This window comes from Thermobia domestica, chromosome 12 (assembly GCF_964235325.1).
Source record: "Thermobia domestica chromosome 12, izTheDome1.hap1.1, whole genome shotgun sequence".
NCBI lineage: Eukaryota > Metazoa > Arthropoda > Insecta > Zygentoma > Lepismatidae > Thermobia > Thermobia domestica.
The window spans coordinates 60243762-60264390 of record NC_137465.1 but is presented as its reverse complement, the minus strand read 5'-3'; the positions used below and the strand labels follow the sequence as shown (position 1 = coordinate 60264390).

Below are 20629 nucleotides of genomic sequence, written 5' to 3'. Positions count from 1 at the left end.
ATTAACTGGTTTTACTTGTAAATTTTAATACAAATGTTCCCTAGCTTTTATCTACACCGTACTCATAATAAAGATGATAATAATTTTCTTAGATTCCACAGTTCACATTCATGCTCATCGATAGATAGGAGAATTTAAAAGTATTGCGAGAGATGACCCATGTTCTGTTGATAAGGTATGCTTGTGCAATTCTGTTGCCAAATGCGGAAAACACCCATTGCTAGGTGATTAGTTAAAGTTATATCACATTTAATTCGCATCAAGGCAGAGCGAAACAAGAGGACTTGTACGAGGGTTTGTACGTAGGAAGAAGGCGCGTAAGATGATTGTTTTAATCGTTTCCTAATGTAACCGTTCTTTGGTTGGAAGTACTTCCATTGTTCATGTCTACGTAATGATATTAAAGTTTGCAGCCAATGTAAAGTTGACTCGAAGAAATAAATTTAGTTTTAGTATTGTATGCTTTTTTATGTTGTGATTATGGTTTCCATTTTGTGATATTCCCCCTTCGGAATTTTTGAGTTTCAAACATTTATATATATATATATAATTGATTATAGTAGCTATATTTTTTTTCTTTTCAGCTTAATGAAATGACGGAGGATAGTGTCGAGGAAGACGAGGAGGAAGATGAAGGCGATGATTTCGATGATGAAGAAGAAGAACTGAGTGGTGATGGTACTGACAATGAAGTTAATGATGATAATACGGTGTTGCTGAAAAGAAAGCAGTCAGAGGTGATTTTTCTTAATAGGGAATGTTGATGAATATTTCGTTTTGTTTACTGGAGAAGTCCTAAATAAGTTGATAATTCAGTAAATGAAAATGAGCATTGAGCGTTAGAGAGAATGGACGTAATTACCCGGGTTCACAAAAGCTCTCCATTGACATCTATCCTTAGTCAGCTAGATCCAGTTTCTACTTTGTATTCTTATTTCTGGGAGATCCATCAAAATATTGTCCCCCCATCTGCGCCTAGGTCTTCCTAATGGTCGTTTTCCGAGTAGTCTTCTAGTCAAGACTTCGAAAGCGTTCCTACTTTCTTCCATTCTGGCTACATGACCTGCCCACTTGAGCCTCCTAGATTTGATGATCCTAACAATGTTTGGTAAACTATATAAATTATATAGTTCCTGGTTATGAACTTTCCGTCATTCCCCATTCCCGTTCCTCTTCGGTCCGAATATTCGTTTTAGGATGTTCTTCTGAAGTACTCCCAGTCTACTTTCTTACCTCAGAGTAAGCGACCATATTTTCGCACACATACAGAACAGGCATGATCTATATAAAAGAAGAAAAATAATTAAACCATTTTAAAACTTAGATGAGTGACAACGTAGTGTTTGCATCGTGCTGTACAAGATCCTCAGTGTGTTGTTTATTACTGAGAAATGAATCATTTTCCTCTATAAATGCAAGCTAAATATTGAAGTCATCAGGAATCAAACTCGCATCACGCACACATCCAACAAATCAGAGTGTTGTTGTAGCACAGACTATTCAGCTACACTGCTCTGCTATTTGTTTAGTGTTAATACTTCCAATTTTGTGTATTAATCATAATTTAAAATTACATATTACGCAGCAGTGAAGTACGAACACTTGGTAAGAATCATTGAATAACTCAAGTTAAGTGAATTTCGAAACAGTCGTTCGGTAAAAATCTTAACATATGCAATTCAACGGAATTAGTATTTCCACTTATCATTTTAATAATTCACCAATTAACCACGAAACGTTGTGAGAGGCAGCGATGAGAGCTCCACTTTGCTTAAATTTTTCATGGTTGTGCTATTGCTCTATTTCCGTTTTTTGTTTTTTCCCTGCGTATTAATTTTCGTTTTAGAATTTTTGCAATTTTATTTTTCTTAGAAGATCCTAGCTAAGCGGGTAACTAAAACGAAATAGAAGTACGTTTGATAAGTAGTAGAAAATCTGCGTTTTTTTTTTTTTTTTAATTTTATTTTTTATTCACTTTCATGACATCTGTCAATACTAACTTACAACATATGGATTATATTATACCGAAACTGAATTCAAGACTGGTGATAGTGTTCCTTTATCTAAATTGCAAATCTCTTGCACTTTTCTTGAGTTGTGATTTAATATTTCCTGAATTTTCTAAATTACAAGTACTAGGAGACTGATACTTTAAGTATGGGCTTACCTCATATCGCCTTCCATTTGTGTGTTGCGAGACTTAAGAAAGACAGATACACTATTGCCTAGAAATATGAAAAATTTAAAGAAGTATGGAATTTTGATTCAGCAGTTAATAATGTTATACAACAAGAAAAAGCAAAATTGTTCTGGGAATAGATCCCTACATGTTTTACGAATCTCATAGCTGAGTGATTAGCATGCTTATTTGTGGTCTTTCTGTTTGAGAGTCATTCCTAGTGGGACCTTATAAACCCTTGAGGCAAATGGGAAGCTCTATATGTTGATTTTAGTAGACGTTTCAGAAGCAACGCTTTTATCGTCACTGTTGCACTAATTTAGGGATTGTACAAGTTTGTACTAATTTAGGGATTGTACAATGTTTATTGTTACTTTGTTATAATTTTATATTTGGATAAGTAATGTTATGGTACAAATAATAACTAATGTTAATAGAAAGTGTTCCATATTGATGGGATACATTTTAAATAAAAAAAATTGGATTGAAATAATCAACCTACTGATGTTCCTCAGTCAATTTTTCTTCTAATATTTCGAATACTATCCTCGGTCACTCGTCCTCAGGGACAAGCACAGGGTAAGTTCTTTCCTACAAAAAGAGTTGCACATTGTTTTCTATCAACAATGAAAATTACTGATTAAATTTTGTTAATCGTTCTTAAAAATTTATTCTTGATAAGTAATTTGTAATTATTCAATTTATTACAAACTGGGTTTAATACACAGCTGGATTACATGAGTATTGCGCACTGTATTAAGTTTTGAATATCACAACTTTGAAGTGAAAACATTGCGACGAGAACATTCTTGTCTCTGTCTCTCGTCGCCAGCATGACGCAGTGCAGCATCTCAACTGGAATGGCTTTAATTTCGCTGCTGACGCTTTCTTTTTGTTCATCAGCTGATGAGTGCTTTTCTGCGTATACTCTTTCAAGGTAACGCCTGGTGTTAGATCGGATGATCTTGATAGCTAATGGATGTCACCGGATCTCGAAACTAGACGTGCTGGAAAAACTTGACGAAAGGTTGCCATTAGGTAATCATGCTCTATGACGAGTAGCACCGTCCTATTACATCCACATATGTGACAAACCAAAGTGTTGTAACTAAGGAATAACCAGATAAGTAAAAATGAACCTCATCTGACATCCTATGTTTGGTCCTCGTTTCACTTGTTCAGGAACATATCACAAATAGTCTTTCAACTCAGCTTATCTGTCAGGAGCAGTTAGTGTACTACCTATATCTTATACGAATAGTTGTAGATCTTGTCTCAGAATACTGCTAAAAGGAACATTCACTTCTTGAGACAGCCAACGGTAGATTTCTAGGTACTCGATTCTGTACCTCCCCTCTCTTCCCAGTTCCGAAAATCTAGCTATTGAATATGTTAAATGGGCTAGAACAGTCAGAATTGAAGAAGAGGTATGATAAAAGAATAATCCATAAGGTGCAGGTTGTTTTCAAATGCACAGTACACTAAATAGCTTACTTAACATCCTAAAAAAAATGTATGTAAAATAAATTCCTCGAAGAAAGGAATAATTATTTCTGGATTTTTGTTATAATTCAGCAAAACTCTAAGTTTAACTTGGACTTTTTATTTCAATAATTGAGGAAAGAAATTCCCTCTTCCCATTTCCCATGCACTTGTAATATAAATGTTGAATAGGGAACATAATTGTTGGCTAATAAATTATTATTAGGTAAGTAAAGAGCAATTCAGTTTCAGATTTTAGTGATTGTATATGAATAGCTTGGAATATTCACATTACAAATATGACCAGTCTCCGAATATTATGACGGTGAATATAATTTAGTCGATCTAGCTAAGTTCGACAAAGTATGCACAAATAGTAAATGCCGGATTTCCACTGTGAGATATGAAAGCCAATGGATCACCATGATTGCATAGCTAAATAATTATCACACTCAATCACTACACTAGCAATATGGACCTCCAAGTCGAGGTACGTAAGGAAGCCGTAATACAATATTTGGATAAATAATCAATATTGTAAAGTACCTAAAATCCTACTATGTAAATTTATTTTGTTTATTGTAAAACAAGGAAGTGATATTTTAACTATTTGTTTAGGAAAATAAAAAACATAACGTAGGCATCACACCAGAGTTATAGAAACTTTTCCTATACGGAAATAACAAAGTAAGGCATTTCATAAGGAGACCTGAGCTAAGCTCTACGCTACAACCAGGGAAAATCTAAATCCTGGAAAGGGGTTGTGCTGGTTAAGTACAAAAAGTGGACTCAGAAGTTGGAATGAAGTTCGCTTAGTAAAAAGACATCGATTAACAATCGTCGAGGTAAACTACCAGTGAGTATTATATCTATTTATAATGTTAAATAGTCATAATGGTTGAGTTTCTGTGCCATTACAAGTTAGTAAATTTTTATAATTAAAACCATTTCAAGTCCTGATAGCTCGTGGTGTGATGTCCCAGAATATCTAAAAAAATATATTTTATTTCTTATCTTTAAAAATCATTAAAATTGATCTTTAAGTTTTCTTAATATACAATATTACAAATTCCAGATGATTTACGCTCTACCCCAAACATATAAATTTATAAAATACTAAGTCACTCCAGTTTAAAATTTGTAGCACACGTTATGATGGAGGCGCCGGTAATGTTGCAACCTAAGAAAAGTACACTGACCATTAGTTTGTAAATGCAGCAAATTTTTATTTGACAAAAAGAATATAGATGTATTGTTAATATACAAAAGATATTGCCAGTACGTTAGATAATTTCTAAAAGCCAAGTCGACTGAAGAGGTGATTCATCCGGAGTATGTGGCTTAATATTTTCACCGCCGCACGCAGCGAATTAAGTAAAACCTTAATACAAGGATTACTTCCGTTATAGGCATACTGTTAAAGAAGAAACGTAAGCTGTTGTGTCAACATACGAGGGCAAACAAAAGCTCAGGACATAAATCTCCAAATTTATAATGTTCGAGTACTTTCAATAGGAATTACAACAGGCTTTTCTCAATGGAACTACAAAATGGCAAATCTCAATTTAGTATAATGCTCCCTCGAAAGTAAAATACGACAAATCTTCGCTAACGCGCTAGATCACATACAATAGAGATGCTATTAATGTGTGCACTAATTAAGTTATCTTATAGTTATGCTTACTGTTATTAAATAGTTGCACCTAATAATTACAAATTACATACAAATAAGTAGTATTCTTTGCATTAATAACGGAGATTGATATCGACAATGATTAGAATTGTAACTTGTGGGTAACTAGAATGAACATTGTAAAGTTATTCGCAGCAGAAAAGGTTTCACGGGCTATAGGTTGAAATCATGTTTTTTTTTTTTTTTTTTTTTTTTTTTCGTTGTGGGCGTGATATCCTGTGAACACAAATATGCTACTCACTTTTCTGTTGTCTCTCTATGTATCTTTTTTTCTCCCTCTCTCTCGTTTTCCCAGCTATGCCAAAACGAAAGCCGATTCAGCCATACCTATATTCTATCACAACCGAAGCTTGGGGACGGCGGATATGAATATAAGTGCCGTAAAATATTCAAATAAATAGATAGATAGTTTGGACGCGAATGGTAAGCTTAAAAAAACCTTGCAAGTAAATAAAATCCTATTTTATAATATATAACACACACAATAATAATTACTGCAAATTAAACTACTTGCAAAATGACATCAGTCATACAAATGCGCAAAATTTCTACTTTGATTTATACAGCCGTTTAATAAGTTTATCCTTTTCGTATTAGGTGGCTCAATTATCGATTGAAATATGTTTTATGGTACTCACTATGATCTTCGACCGGTCAATCCACTTTGAGGTCGTCTTGGTCCCAGCACCGAGGCTTTAATAATCACAGGGGTTCGCGACAAGTTTCGTAAGCGATGATTCATGCTGATACGGGATACACTTTCACATTGAATGCTCTGGATTTTGCTTGTGGTGTCTCAGATCTCACACTGTTACTCAACACATGAAAGCACAGATGAATATCAAGGCGTATGTGAATATCAAATAATCCACTGTCCGTGATGCTTAACTAATTACAACACTGATGATAGGCCGGGAAGTCCGCTTTAGCACACTGTTTTTAGCACTCAAATATAAATATGCAATTTCTAGGTAATTTCTCAACTTAATGATCAACCCATGGTGCGAAATAACTTGGAACAGCACAATCGAACTATACTTGTGGGTGGCTCGAAGCAAGGACACAAGGGTCCTGCTGCTTAACAAGCAGGCGCGAATGAGTGTTCCTTTGACTGGTTTTGATATGTATAAGGCTGACCGAAATTCCCGATTTTTACTCGTAACATTGGAACTAGAATCATGGCTAAAATTATCGATGAGTCTTTCCTGTGGAACGCACGCTGAGCGATTTTCTTTCTTTTTCACCATATAAGGGAGTCTTGGACGATTTGGTTGAAGCCACACACACATAGACAAACATATATGTATATGATTGCGAGAGAGTTTTCTACGAGGCTTGGTTAATAGAGTTTTCTACGAGGCTTGGTTAATAAGTTCGAAGTTAACATGGACTGTCTATCTTGATTATAAGCAATAAATGAGCCTCAAAAACCGGTAATAAGGTTGACTAACACACAATAGTGTTTACATGAGCACCTTTGAATTAAATTATATGTAAATTGGATTGATGCAATTTACAGTAAAAAGATATGTGGAGGGAAGTGAGCTACTCGTGTAACATATTAAATGATAAACCACAAAAATGCTGTGAATAATTATTGAGTGCGAGGTAGAGCGAGAGTAGTATGACGTGGAGGCTGGGATAGAATTACTATACCTCTCTTCGATGAAGGCATTATTTGGACGGAGACATAGAACTTCACAACGACCTTGTTGAAGACAGCATTTGTATACCGAATATATCATATACACACAAAGTGCAATTTCTATAGACGCTATAATTTGGATACTTCCTCAAAGCAAATGTTACTTCACCGCAAATATAATCGATAACGCGAAGATACCGTATTATGAAAAATATGATACGTTTTATGTGAAGAAAGAAGAAAAAAAATGAGTGCAAAAAGTGTAATTTCAGGCCAAGGCTGTAACTCGAAAACCAGAGCTAATCTTCAGAATTTTTAATATTTTCGAAGTCAGTGGCCCAAAATTAGTAGAGTTTAGCTAATCTTATTTCCGTAACATTTTCTGTGTTGAATATTGTTGTTATTATTTCTTTCCTTCTCTTCACGTTTTATGTTTATTGTAATATAATGTTCCAAATCTTACTTAATTTCAAGCTTTCCTCTCTATTCAAGATGCTGTCACGTAATTTTATATCTATTGCGCCTCGATTAACATTTTATATCTATGAGCATATCTAAATATAATAGACGCAATTTCAAACAAAGTTTTATCTTTGTAATGCTGACTTTTCTGGTTAATTTAACCGTATACACATACATTATCAATAGTCACCTTATATATATATAAACCTATCTATGTTGGCCACCATCGGTTCTATTGGAAAAATGGCCAACTTACAGAAAATGAGCGTGATTGGTGTATTTTCAGAATAGGATTTCTAGTAAAATTTTAATAAGCAATGGCATGACAGCTACTTTCAAATAATGTATATAGAGTAATCATAACAATATGCAGTACTAGAAAAAATACATATATTATCTGTTTAATATTTGTATCATTTCCCTCCTGAAAACCAGTCTGGTACACTGAATTATTCGGATTGAAAACACAATAACACAAACAGCCATAAAATAGAACATATGTACGCAGTTTATTGAAATTAATATTTAATTTAGATTGAAAACAAGAAAAGTAAAATTATAAATTGAACAATTTATGTGCGACAATTTTTTTTCTCTGTGGATACCTTTCGAAAAATAACGAACCAGCTTTTAATAAATTTATTCATGATTGTTCATTCTACGAGATTTATTTCTTTTATTCTTTTTGACACATATTGCACATTCTAATTTTGTAGTTAATTACCTCTTCTTAATGAGCGGAGGTTTCCCTCGGAGCGAAAGATGTTTTGAGAAAATCTTAATTCAAATCTCAGAACCTCCGTTACCTTTCGACATGCCGTTATCTGCCAATAGTTGACAATTGAGATGGTTAGCTTTAACCTTCAGAATTTTCCGGAATTACTAAAGCTCCCCACTGATGAAAGAAGACGGTATAGCTAATGGTGTTACCACAATAGACATTGTAAACAAATACGTACAACCATTTCCTGAATTCCTGTACGTGCTTTTTCTTATTCACATCTTCCTTCACCATCCCTTTATTAGGGTAGTGTTCTGGCTATTGACCTCCAAGAACAAATCATGGGAATCCATACTTTGTTGTCTCCAGTCACAAATACAGAACATCTGCCTCCAATATGGGAATACGGAAGAGTTACAAGAAAAATAACAGAACGATATTTTGCGTGGCCAAGATACGCAGGTGATTATCATTAAAGGGTAAAAATTGCTTCAATGTGTTCAACTTCCAAGATAGACAGGTGGCCAACTTACAGAGTAATAAGTAACGAACGTCTTATGGAAAAATGCAGGTTCAAGACGAACTAGGTCAAGATGAGCAGGTGGCCTAGGAGCCTTATCTTTAATATATATACAAGGTGTTTCCAAACAACACCGACAACGTTTGGGAGGTGATTCATGACACAAAGATAAGACAAAAACCGTAGTCGAGTCAAGGCTTCATTTAGGAACTAATGTGTGCGCTATCAAAAAAACATGTTTCAGAATCCTGCGGTAATATATTGTTACAGCTGGTCTTAATTGTACGTTCCGTTTGTTCAGTTATGTAAGTTAGGCCATATTCACATGGAATTAAATAAATACCAGGGGTGTCTAATCGCTCTTGATTTTTCACAGAGCTTAGTATTTATCTGATCTTTAAAGGTGGCATGTGAATTGTTATTGTTTCATTTATTCAATAAATGACTTTTTTTTTTTTTATTAATTTTATTAAAGATACCTCGAATGAAGGGCATGAAGTCAAACTTTTGTTTTATCCACATCCGAACTCCTTTTTGAATCTTGCTTCTTGATAGAATTCAGCCTCTTTGATATTGCCTTATTGGTATCATTTTTGTCGTAGCCATTTTGAAAAACATTTGATAAAGAACAGTCATAGCCTTTGAAACATTTGTTAAAATAAATGAAACAGGAATGGATTACCAAAAGTTTAGATAAGTCTGTTCTTGCAATCGGATTAATAGATTTCTTTTATTTCTTCAGGATGATGATACGGCTGTTGGAAGAAAAAAGATGAAACTATCTAAATCAGATTTGTTCAAACCTCCAACAACAGATGAATTGAATCAACTTCGTGAGACAGAAAACTTGTTTCATTCTAACCTCTTCCGTCTACAGGTAATATATTTTTATATAATATTAATCATATGCAATATTATATATTACTATATAATAATATGGTAGTAGTATATATTTACTTACGTAGGAAATTAAAACCAACTTCTGCCATTCTACCTGGTGCCCATTTGTTTGTATGCGTTCCACATAACAGATAATTATTCGATTTTGATGAGATATAGCGTATGTTTTGAGGCTTAAGAAGTTATGCAAAACCCATTATAAGTAAAACCTTTCTATTTTAAGTGTATCCTCAGAAAATATGTGAAACATACTTCGGCCCCACCCCCGCCGCCCTCTTGCGGAGGAAATCTTCCCTTCGCTTTGGAGAAAGAAATGAAGGACCTCGGCTGTGTTGCCAATTTGTCATTCAGTCGGTGGTCTTTACGAGTGAAGATCGTAGGCTACTTAGAATGACTAACAAGACAGTGCACATCGAAGCCTGTGAAATAATTCAATGTGGCAGTCCTGTCCACATCTAACTATTAATGGACATTGGCCACAGCAACTTGTCCTTCCTCTTTCAGGGGATGTACGGGAAACACACATCGACAGCAGCGCCAGCAGGGGCACATTTGAAATAGAAAGGTTCTAGATCTTGAACATTATGGTTTTGCATTGTGCGGACGTTTCTTGGTGCCAATTAACTGTGTTACGCAAAGCATTCCTGTCATTATAACGATTCCATCTCAAATTCTGTTGTATACATGATCAATGGAACAGATGAATCATTACTACAATCAATATGTAGTAGAAACGTAAAAGGAAATCTTCATATTTTGAATGTTTCGGTCTATTCATTCTATTCTTTCTTATTTTTAACATTAAAATAAATAAATTCTCAGAATACATATTTAACAAAATGCAATAATTCACATTAACTTAACTTAAAATTTAGAAGATATTTGTTGTAAATTAGTACTTTGTCAGTAGATAGGAGATTTGGCTTACATTAGTGCATTTTCATGAAATCGGTTAACATTACATAAATAATTAAAGAACTTCTTACGAAAATCCGACGACATCAACTGTTTTAAAACGTATCTTTTTTTGGAAACTTTGCGTTCCTTTTCTTCCAATGTATATTGTATTTGATTTGAGTCTAAACTATTACTTGTTGAAAAATTTAGAAATCTATTCCAATTTAGCTGCTAAAACAATCCATTGTAATAATGTAAGAGTATAATTGTAATATGATTTCTGATTATATTACCATGTTCTGTCCTCTTATACATCACTTAGGATACTCTTACATTGACAGTTTGAGTATGTTTGTTAGTATATAGAGAAGTAGTGAAAAGTTTGAAGTTTACATAAACGTGTTCACATCTTGCATTGTAGATAGAAGAGATGTTACAAGAACTGAAGGTCAAGGAAAAGTACAGACGATTGTTTGATTCCTGGTTTGAGAAATTCAAAGAGACGGTATATGACATTCCAGACTCTGAAGTGAAAGAGGTAAGTTTGCTATATACGTATACTTGCTGAAATGCCGTTTTCAACACGAAAAAATACGTGTAAGAAATTACTTGAGAAAAAATTGACACCCCCTCCCCCTGCCTTAAGATACGCATTTTAATCAAAATGAAACTGATAAAAGCCCCGGTCAACCCAAGTGCTAACAATGTTCAAAAATTAATTTCAAATCGGTGAAACGTTTTCTCGCTTTGACCATTTCATTAATATAAATTATGGAAAATTAAGGCACTTTAGGAATGATGAAGAACGAAATCACATATTTTTAATGGGGAGTTTATTTCATTTGGTTACTGCTTACTAGGTTAGTATTCAGGAATTTTAGCTAGACTTCATTATAAACACTTGGTCCCGATTGATGCTAAACAGACTTTTTGTCATGAATCTTGATCCCATAATAAAGCAATTGTTTAAACACATGACCTGCCTTAACAGTTTGCTTCACTCGGATTTTTATTTTTTTATTTTATTTTATTTTAGTTTATTTATTTATTTATTTTTAAATTTTTAACCGTAAATGTAGATTATTGTTAAATTTTACGTTTCTTGGAACGGTAGTTGATTTGTGAACAATTTTCACGCTTCTTATACTATACGAATTTAACTTGCTTCTTTTAGTGTCGGTGAGAGCGATTCGCATGATATCTCCAATATAAAATGAATTATATACATTTTTTATACGAAGACATATTATTCCCTTGGGTTTTGTAAGCATATTATTCCCTTGGGTGCAAGTAACCCTACTCACTTCACTGTATGGTTCGTTGTGTAACTTCACTAATTGTACCGCACAAATGGACCACCTAGTATATATATTACTCGTGCAATCAGAGAGAGCAAACGTACGACATACTCACTAAGTGAACCTTTCCCTAATTAATAAACGCAGGTTCACACTTTATATTTATTGATTTCGTTGAAGTACTTAACATTGTACCTTTCTTTCCTTCTTTGCAGTTAGCTGATCAAAAATGGGTAAAGAAGCTTAAGGTAGCTGTACCGTTTCATCAACATCCTTACAACGTGAAAGGCAACTTTAGTTATCATAGGCCATCAGATATTAAGATAATTGGATCGTACAGTACTGATTGTTGTTTAGGACCTAACGTCGTGGTGGATGTAAAATTGGAAATACCACAAGTAAGTTTATACATACATAGAAAGTTATATTATAAAATTTGTAATCTGTCAAACAATGCTTTATTTGATATGGTCGTAGAATATCGAAGAGAAGATGTAATTGAAGGAAGTCAGTAAAATAAATCCATAAGGAATTTTGTTGAAGAGAAAAACTAGTATTAGTTGGCCCCTGAGTGGGGAATCTTCTTAAATGTCTGTTTTGTGTACCATGCCAAAGACCTGTAATCTTCAATAGAACACGTTTTCTTTTTCTTTTTCTTTTTTTCTTGTTTTGAAGATGTAAAAAATAAAACAAACCAGACTGGGATTTTTAAAAACTGTGTAAGGATAATGAAAGAAATTAGAACACTAGCACAGGCACTAGAACGGCAATGAAAATACTGAAAAGAGCTATTAAGGAAGGAGGATCAAACGTGGTAAAAGTAGTAGAAATGTTACATGTTTTGAAGATGTAACATTTTCACTACTTTTACCACGTTTGATCCTCCTTCCTTAATAGCTCTTTTCAGTATTTTCATTGCCGTTCTAGTGCCTGTGCTAGTGTTCTAATTTCTTTCATTATCCTTACACAGTTTTTAAAAATCCCAGTCTGGTTTGTTTTATTTTTTCTTCATGCTAAAGATGTCAAAATAAAACCTCTTCAGGTCCCCCCCCCCCCATTTCTTAAATCTCTCTATTTAATAGTTATGGTTTCTCTTGTATTTTTTCAGATATGTTTACAAAGGAGAGATATCATAAATCAAATTTATTTGAGGAAGAGAGCTCTGTATTTGACGTACTTGTCAGGGAAGCTGAAAAATACAGATGTTGTGGAAGAGATGTATTTTTCGTATCACTGTGGTGATATTTTGAAACCGGTGTTACAAATTAAACCTAAAGGGAAAGTAGGAAAACGTTTCCTAGTCTCAGTACATGCAGCAGCTCCTGCTTCGTTTACCAAACTTAATTTATTATCACCAATAAGAAGCAACATAAGGAGTAGCTGGTATTTTGAAGATGAAAGTAGCGAAGGTATGTCAGTGTATTGTATACAGTAATTGAATTTGAATTAATAATAATTTCGTTATTTGACTTTTTTTTTTTTTTTTAATTGTAATACTTGACCTTAAGGAAACTTCTTGCGAATAGTACAACATTTTTGACAAGACTGTATTCAGTCGATTGCCTTACGAATACACATAGTATATCTCAGTAGTATAGTGCTCACCTCTGGTGCGTGGTGTCCATGGTTGGATACCAGCTCTTGGCTAGTGGGGGTTTGTGGTGGACAAACACTGCGTGAGTTTTCTCGAGGTTCTTCCGTTTTCTCCCACTTTTCTTAATTCCGCCATCTCGTTCATTATCATCATCACAGTCTTCCTTAGCCACTGTGCATAATCATGAAACATTAAACTAATGTATGTATATATATATAATATGCTATTTTGGAGCTATGAGTGAAGGAGTGATTATAAGTGTACTATGTTATAGAGGCGAACTTCAGTGAAGATTCTATCATTGACATTTGTGTGTCCATCTGTTCCGCGATAACTCCCGTAAAATGTACTATAATTTAACGAAACTTGGTATGCGCCTTGTTGTAGCATGCACAAGTAACACTATTGTTTGGTTTCGGTTTGATTTAGTTTAACGTTTCACGGTTATGCTTGCTAGGCTAAAGGAGACGTGGACCTACTGATTATAGTGCAATCAGAACCATTTTGGTCGTTCAACTGTACCCCCACCGGGAATCAAACCCGGAACCATGCGAGCCGTACTATTGTTTGGGGTTGCAATCCGTCAAGTATAAAAAGGTAAAATCCATCCCATGTTGCGTGTGCACATGTAAGTGCAAGACAGTTTGCCGGTATAAACCACATTAAAATTATTCATGTCAGAATTTAATGTAAATTTTCTTTATGACTTTGTAAATATCCCACACTTTGATATTAAAATGTGTTAATTGTTACCAGGACAAAAGAAAGAAAGAAAAACTACACTAGACTTATAAATGATTTTAAGAAATAGTTACCACAGCACAACAATTGATGTATAAAGGCTGGCAAAGGGAACAAATGTGTCATCATTCCGAAGGAAATGTACAACGAAAAGATTTTGGATAAAGTGCAAGATAATTTATTTATTAGATTAGAATCCAACCCGTTGTAAAAAGTTGTAGTCAATACAAATAGTATCATTGCCAAATCATACATTTTAGGCTATTCCACCTGTAAAGTCTTAAAAATCCCGGATCCAGGACTATCTATAATTTATGATCTACCAAAGATAAAGCAGATGTCTCCGTTAGATCTCTTATCTCAGGACATCATCATCCTACGTACAATTTGGCTAAATTGCTTGTCAACTATTTCAAATGTTTGAATGTTTCCCTTACACATTGTGTGAAGAATAGCTTTGAAATGAAACAACAAATATGCAATTTAGCGTAATGTTAATAACATTGAAATGGCGTCAATAGACGTAGTTGACATGTACCCGTCCATCCCTCTGCAATTAATTTATGAATCAGTTTACGACCATCTTGTACAGTAAGTATCTTAGTATTTTCAAAATGAACGAAATACTAAAGCTCCTTGGATTTTGCTTAAAATATAATATTTTTTTCTTTTGAAGATAGTATTTACCACCAAGTCGAAGGTATAGCAAATGGGGAACTCATTATCACCTTCGTTTGTAAATGTGGTTCTTCATTCAACTGAAAGTAAGATTCTGAAAGAACGTATACTGGGTACGGTGCGCTAGTATGGATATGTGGACAACGTACTTTTCTTGTACGAGGATACTTGAAAGCTTGAGCTTTTACTGAATAAATTAACAGTATCCATATAATTTGAGATTTACAGTTGAGAATGAAAAGCAAAATACTCAATTATTTAGATCTCAATATAAGAAGATATAACAATAAGTTAATTAGTTTCTACCCCAAGCCTACAGCTGGTATTCATTACACACATTATAAATCTGCTCCTTCTGCAAATACCAAAGCAAATATTTGAAAGAATTTCTTTTTACGTACCATTCGACATACCTCTTTGGAGTCATGTATAGATAGATATTGACCATTTACTGAAGACAGGTAATATGAACAGGTATACAGTCCCATTATTAATGAATCGGTATAAACAGGTTAAAAGGGATTTGGGTTTCGATACATCTGGAACCGAGACAAATAACATAAAATGGGTGAGATTACCTATTCTTCTCAGATTGACAACTGCATTGAATAAGTTTTATATGCAGTACGGTTTCCATAGAGCTTTGAATCCCCCCTCCCCCTAAAAACTTAGGAAAGAATGTTACCAAATTTAAGAATTATTACACGGATTCCAATGAAAAATCAGGTATTTATGGAAGAAAATGCAGTTGTGAGTGAGTTACATAACCAAAGCCAAAAGAAATTTAAAGAGTACGTGTCAAGGAGTGTATTAGGGATTCAAAAGCGGGAAACCCGGTGTCAGGTCTATCGAACCATCTAAAAGAAACTAAACACAAGAGAGAACATTCAAAAATTTTATTGGGGGCCAAAAATGAAGTAGATACTCGTATTTGAAAATTTATTTATTCATTTAAGAAAACCAAAATTAAATTTAGACAAAGGATAGTTAAATGATAAATTGGAAGTAGTAATTACAAAATTCACACAACATTGACACAACAACAAAGTTACCAGTATGAACTGGCAACCTTCCACTAAAGAACAAAAGAGAGCAGAAATTGAATCTCTCGTATTGCAACTTGTGTCACCACCATTTGACGTTTGATCGTTGAAATTGACAAAGTGTGTTCCAGCACCGCTGTTCCTTTGGTAAGTCCGTTTCATTCTATACCCTGATGCTTTTATTTTTCTTCTTCCTGTTTTTATCCAGGGAAGAGACGAAAGCTTGGAAGTACAAGTAACATTCAGGAATTACAGAAACCTGTGAATAAAATGATAGAACTCCTAAATTTTGTTTTAAATTGTCTAAATTTAGGTAAAGTTGTAATAGTCCAATTAACATTGGTTATCTGACTTATTTATGGAAGTGAAGAAAACAGTTTTAAAACATATAATAAAGCAGGGATGCAAATAAGCAACAAAATTTTACTAGTCCACATCCCACAATAGAAATCATTTACTTACCTTTGAAATAAATAATAGTAATATTAAAAACTCGCCCGCTCCGATGAACCACTCGTCCCGGGCGAGTGGTTATTTGCATCCTTGTCATAAAGTATTTGAAAAAAGTAGAGGTGAAAGTTCTGCTTCCCTTGAATTGAAATGTACTTTATGTATGTTGTACTTAAGAATGCAAACAGTGTTTCTTCAGACATGTTTTTTTTTTGGAAGGAGCAGTGCATCCCCGGAGTAGACCAAAATAATACGTCTATAATATAATAAATAGAATAGTACCAGCAGTGCCCCCCCCCCCCCCCCCCCAATACTAAATGTGCTTTCGCCCCGGAACATTGTTTCTGAAAGAAACACTGAATGCAAATACTTGATAAAAGATTTTGACCACCTTCCGCTAAAATCGAGTATGGCAAATTCTGTTATAGTTGACAAGATATTGGAACCATAATAGACTTACCAGAAAGAAAAGAGAAGTCAACTCTGATCTCTTGCAAGTCAAAAAATATTTTATTCTAGTTTAAATAATTTACTGTTATTTAATATTACAGATGAAAATTTGAATACTCCTCACTACAATAATAGTATATTAGTAGATTTGACAGTGGATGTGAATGAAGAATTCAGAAGTAAAATTTTGGAAGATCAGCCAAACTTGAAAGAAGGCATCATTTTGTTAAGTGTATGGCTTCGACAGCGAGAATTGGATCAGGTAAAAAGTATTGTATTAGCCTGTTAGACATTAGAGTAGTTAAATGTTAGTGATGCATAAAAATTCATTATTAAATAATCACATCTTTAGGTTATGAAAGTAGCTTATGGCTTAAGAATCCAAAGGCCATGAAGACAGACCGTATCAATGCTTCCCGCTCTGTATCAACCCAATTCAGTCAGGATTTTTATTACTTAGATACAATAGGATGCACATTAAATAATAATAAATAAGTTTCAGCGATACATTCTTGCAGTCTTCAAAGCGTTTCCATTTTTAAATTTACTTGTTTGAAGAACTATTTTTCTGGCAAGTCTTCCTATTTTGAGTTTAGCTTTCCTTTAAGCACGAAGCTATATGAGACGTATACGTACAGCTCAATGGGGGATCCTAACCACTTAGCCACGAGGGAACTCAACTGTCTCTCTTTTTGTAGTTGTTAGTTGAGAAAGAATGTTTTATTTCTTTATAGCCTGAGTTGTCTCCCATTACCAGTGTCTAGACTTGAAGTAAGTAACTAAGTACAAAAAAAAAAAAAAAAAAAAAAAAAAAAAAAAAAAAAAGTCAACAAGTTATTCATCTGTGGGGAAAAAATCCACTTTTCTGCTGAATAGTGTATGTTAAACCGATTGTCACTGCTTATAAAAACAATAACAATTGAAACCTTAACCCTTCGTAAGTGTTGAATTTCTGAAACATATTTAGTGTGGGTAGTCTCAGAGACCGATTTTTTTTTTTGTTCTTCTATGAATTCTTTCAGGTTACTAAAGCTAAATATGGTTGTATTATATTACCATCACCTTTATCACTATACAACTATGATTATTTCAATTATTGACTTTAAAAATACTAAAAGGTTCAACTCCCGCCACCTGTTCCGGAAAAAAAAAACAATAATTAAAAAATAAACAACAAATGAACACCATCCGGAATCTGAGACCGTTCCACATTTACGAAGGGTTAAGGTTAGTTTGAAAATTAAATAATACGTTGAGATATATCAACTGCCGAGTAACTCATAATTATCGCGTTATAATATGTCATTAATGAAAAATACTAAAATCCTACATTCTCTTTATTATTCTAAGCGACCAATTATTCTTTTTCTTTAAGTTACACTAGCAGCGTTCACCCCGCTTCGCTGCGGTCACCCCGGAACGCAATAAACTTTGTTACTTAGATAATTTTTACTTTTTCGCTTTCAAGTGATATGATAAAAACCATAGAAGATTGCAGTAAATCTTAACATTATATCGCCTGTCATTTATGTTAACCCGCCCCGCTTCGCTGCGGTCATCCCGGTGCTGGCATATTGTAAAAGTGTCTGTAAAAATAAGCAAATCAATTAAAAAATTTTAAACAGAAGATTCAAGCTATTTTCCGCTGTATATCGCCTGTCATTTATGTTAACCCGCCGAGTGACACGGTCATGCGGGTTGCATATAAATACGTTTATTTTTACCTATGATGAACTAATAACAAAGGATTTGTACGTTATGGACACCTGAATGGTCAATTATCTCAAGACACTGGTAATTAAAAATTAAAGTGATATGATAAAAACCATCTAGGGTCCAAATCCTAATAACCCCCCAAAAATGAAAGAAATTGGTTCAGCCGTATTAGCGTGATGAGCGGACAAAAAATTGTACGTTCTCTTTTATATATATAGATTGTTTTATAAAATAACAAGAAAATAGTCAAATACCGTAGCATATTTGGGTTTCATTAAACGGTATGTTGCTTTATCTTTTTATTATTATTTTACATATCTGCGTATTATACACAAAATGAAAACCTTAACTTACATTGTTCTATTTATATAGAGAATTTCAAATAAAAGTATGGGTTATTTGATCTGTTTGTTTACATATCTATATTTAGGTACTTGTTTCCACTTCAAAATAACTCTAGTACCGAACGATAAGATGATCTTCTTAAATACAAATTCAATATGACAGTGTAATTTATTTAATTTTTGAAATGTTTAAAATTACAGTCAGAATTCTAATTCCCTACTGAGTTAAAAAAAAAAAAAAAAAAAAAAAAAAAAACTAAATTATTTATTTTAAAGAACTTTCTTAGTTGTATTTAAATAACTTTCTTAGCTGTATTTCTAACACTGTTTAGACTTGAATTTATGTGCATGTATACATAGTTTTTGTTGTTATTGTTGTTGTTTACTTTAATAAGAAAGAATGAATATATAATTGGACGGAAAGTAATCTATTATTATTATTATTTTTATTATTCAACAAATATTTACATGAGGAAAACACGCAATATGTATGATTGGAATATTCCCATCTAGCTCCACTACAAATATTTTAAAGTGCAGTTCATACTTTCTTCTGTCTGGGGGGTGAACAAACACCGTGTGTGTGGGTTTCCTCGGGGTTCTCCCATTTCCTCCCACTTTCTTCATTCCACCATTTTCATTCATTTCTCATCATCACCGTCTCTTTTAGCCTAGCCGGCATAACCGTGGGATGTAAAACTCAAACATTTCATTTCATTTTTTTTTTTTTCCTTTGGGATTTTCAGGGGGTTGAGGGGAATTTCCTCCTCACTTACTGCTTTCATTTCCTGCATATTTGAAAATCAAGGGAGAGAAAAAGAAAGCATATTCTTTAATTAGCTCTCAAATTTCTTGGATAAACGTTTGCTACTTGCATCTCTCACTTTAAAGTAAGTTCAATATTACATTTAATTAATGCATCACGTTATAATGACTTCACTAGAAATTTTAATGCTCAGAAGGAACTTTATTTGAATCAACGTAAGATATTTAATATTGTATTCTATGGAGTGGCATATTTATGGGGCTGGCTTTCGGGCATAAGCACTCACCGAAATTTTATCGCAACCTTTTATTGTTTTATATATATATAGGCCTATTATAGAATTTTCACATTTCCAGAAATAAAGTTAGCAAAGCCCCCCGAAACAAAATCCTAACTACCCCACTGATTCTATGAAATGGAAACAACTAAAATTACACAGAAATAATAATATTTTATCCTGGCCATAGCGTTTGGTAAATTTATACATATCTTTAATGTATCAGACTTATATTCTACAAGCTATTATGAACCAGGCGCATAGTAGGAGAAATACAGCTACTCTGAATAACTCCTGAGAGTATATGCTTAAATTAAACAAGTTATCACTAATAGAAAGACATAATTCTACACAAACTTCTTACTCTGTGTTAAGAAAATCATTTTGTAACCTACTAGCATCAATTACCCGCTTCGCTGGATTAAATTAAGAAAAAATAGTAATATGTTTCATTAGTCAGTCACTTTTTACTATTACTAAAGCGCTCTTTGATATTGGTCATTTTCGATGATTTTTATATATCCCCTCTCCTCCCATTGTTGCGGGCCACGGCATCGGAAGTGTCATTGTTCATCTTAGCGACCCCGAAAAGTATGAATTCGACATTGATATTGATTTTATAAATAAATAAATTGTATATATATATATATATATATATATATATATATATATATATATATATATATATATATATATATGTATATCCCATCCCCTCCCACAATTTTTGCGGGGCTCAATTTGGATTTAAATAACATCAGAAGTGTCACTGTTCA

General features: G+C 33.5%; 1 protein-coding gene across 1 annotated transcript in view; it reads left to right on the top strand.

Annotated features, from left to right (window-relative positions):
• Mat89Ba (nucleolar protein 6 Mat89Ba) overlaps window positions 1-20629 on the top strand; it is an 87079-nt gene that overhangs the window by 11453 nt on the left and 54997 nt on the right. The window contains exons 2-7 of the mRNA XM_081733732.1: window positions 585-737; window positions 9445-9579; window positions 10921-11037; window positions 12013-12195; window positions 12906-13206; window positions 16855-17015. Coding sequence (XP_081589858.1) covers window positions 585-737; window positions 9445-9579; window positions 10921-11037; window positions 12013-12195; window positions 12906-13206; window positions 16855-17015 — 1050 coding nt within the window. The remainder of the gene's footprint in view (window positions 1-584; window positions 738-9444; window positions 9580-10920; window positions 11038-12012; window positions 12196-12905; window positions 13207-16854; window positions 17016-20629) is intronic.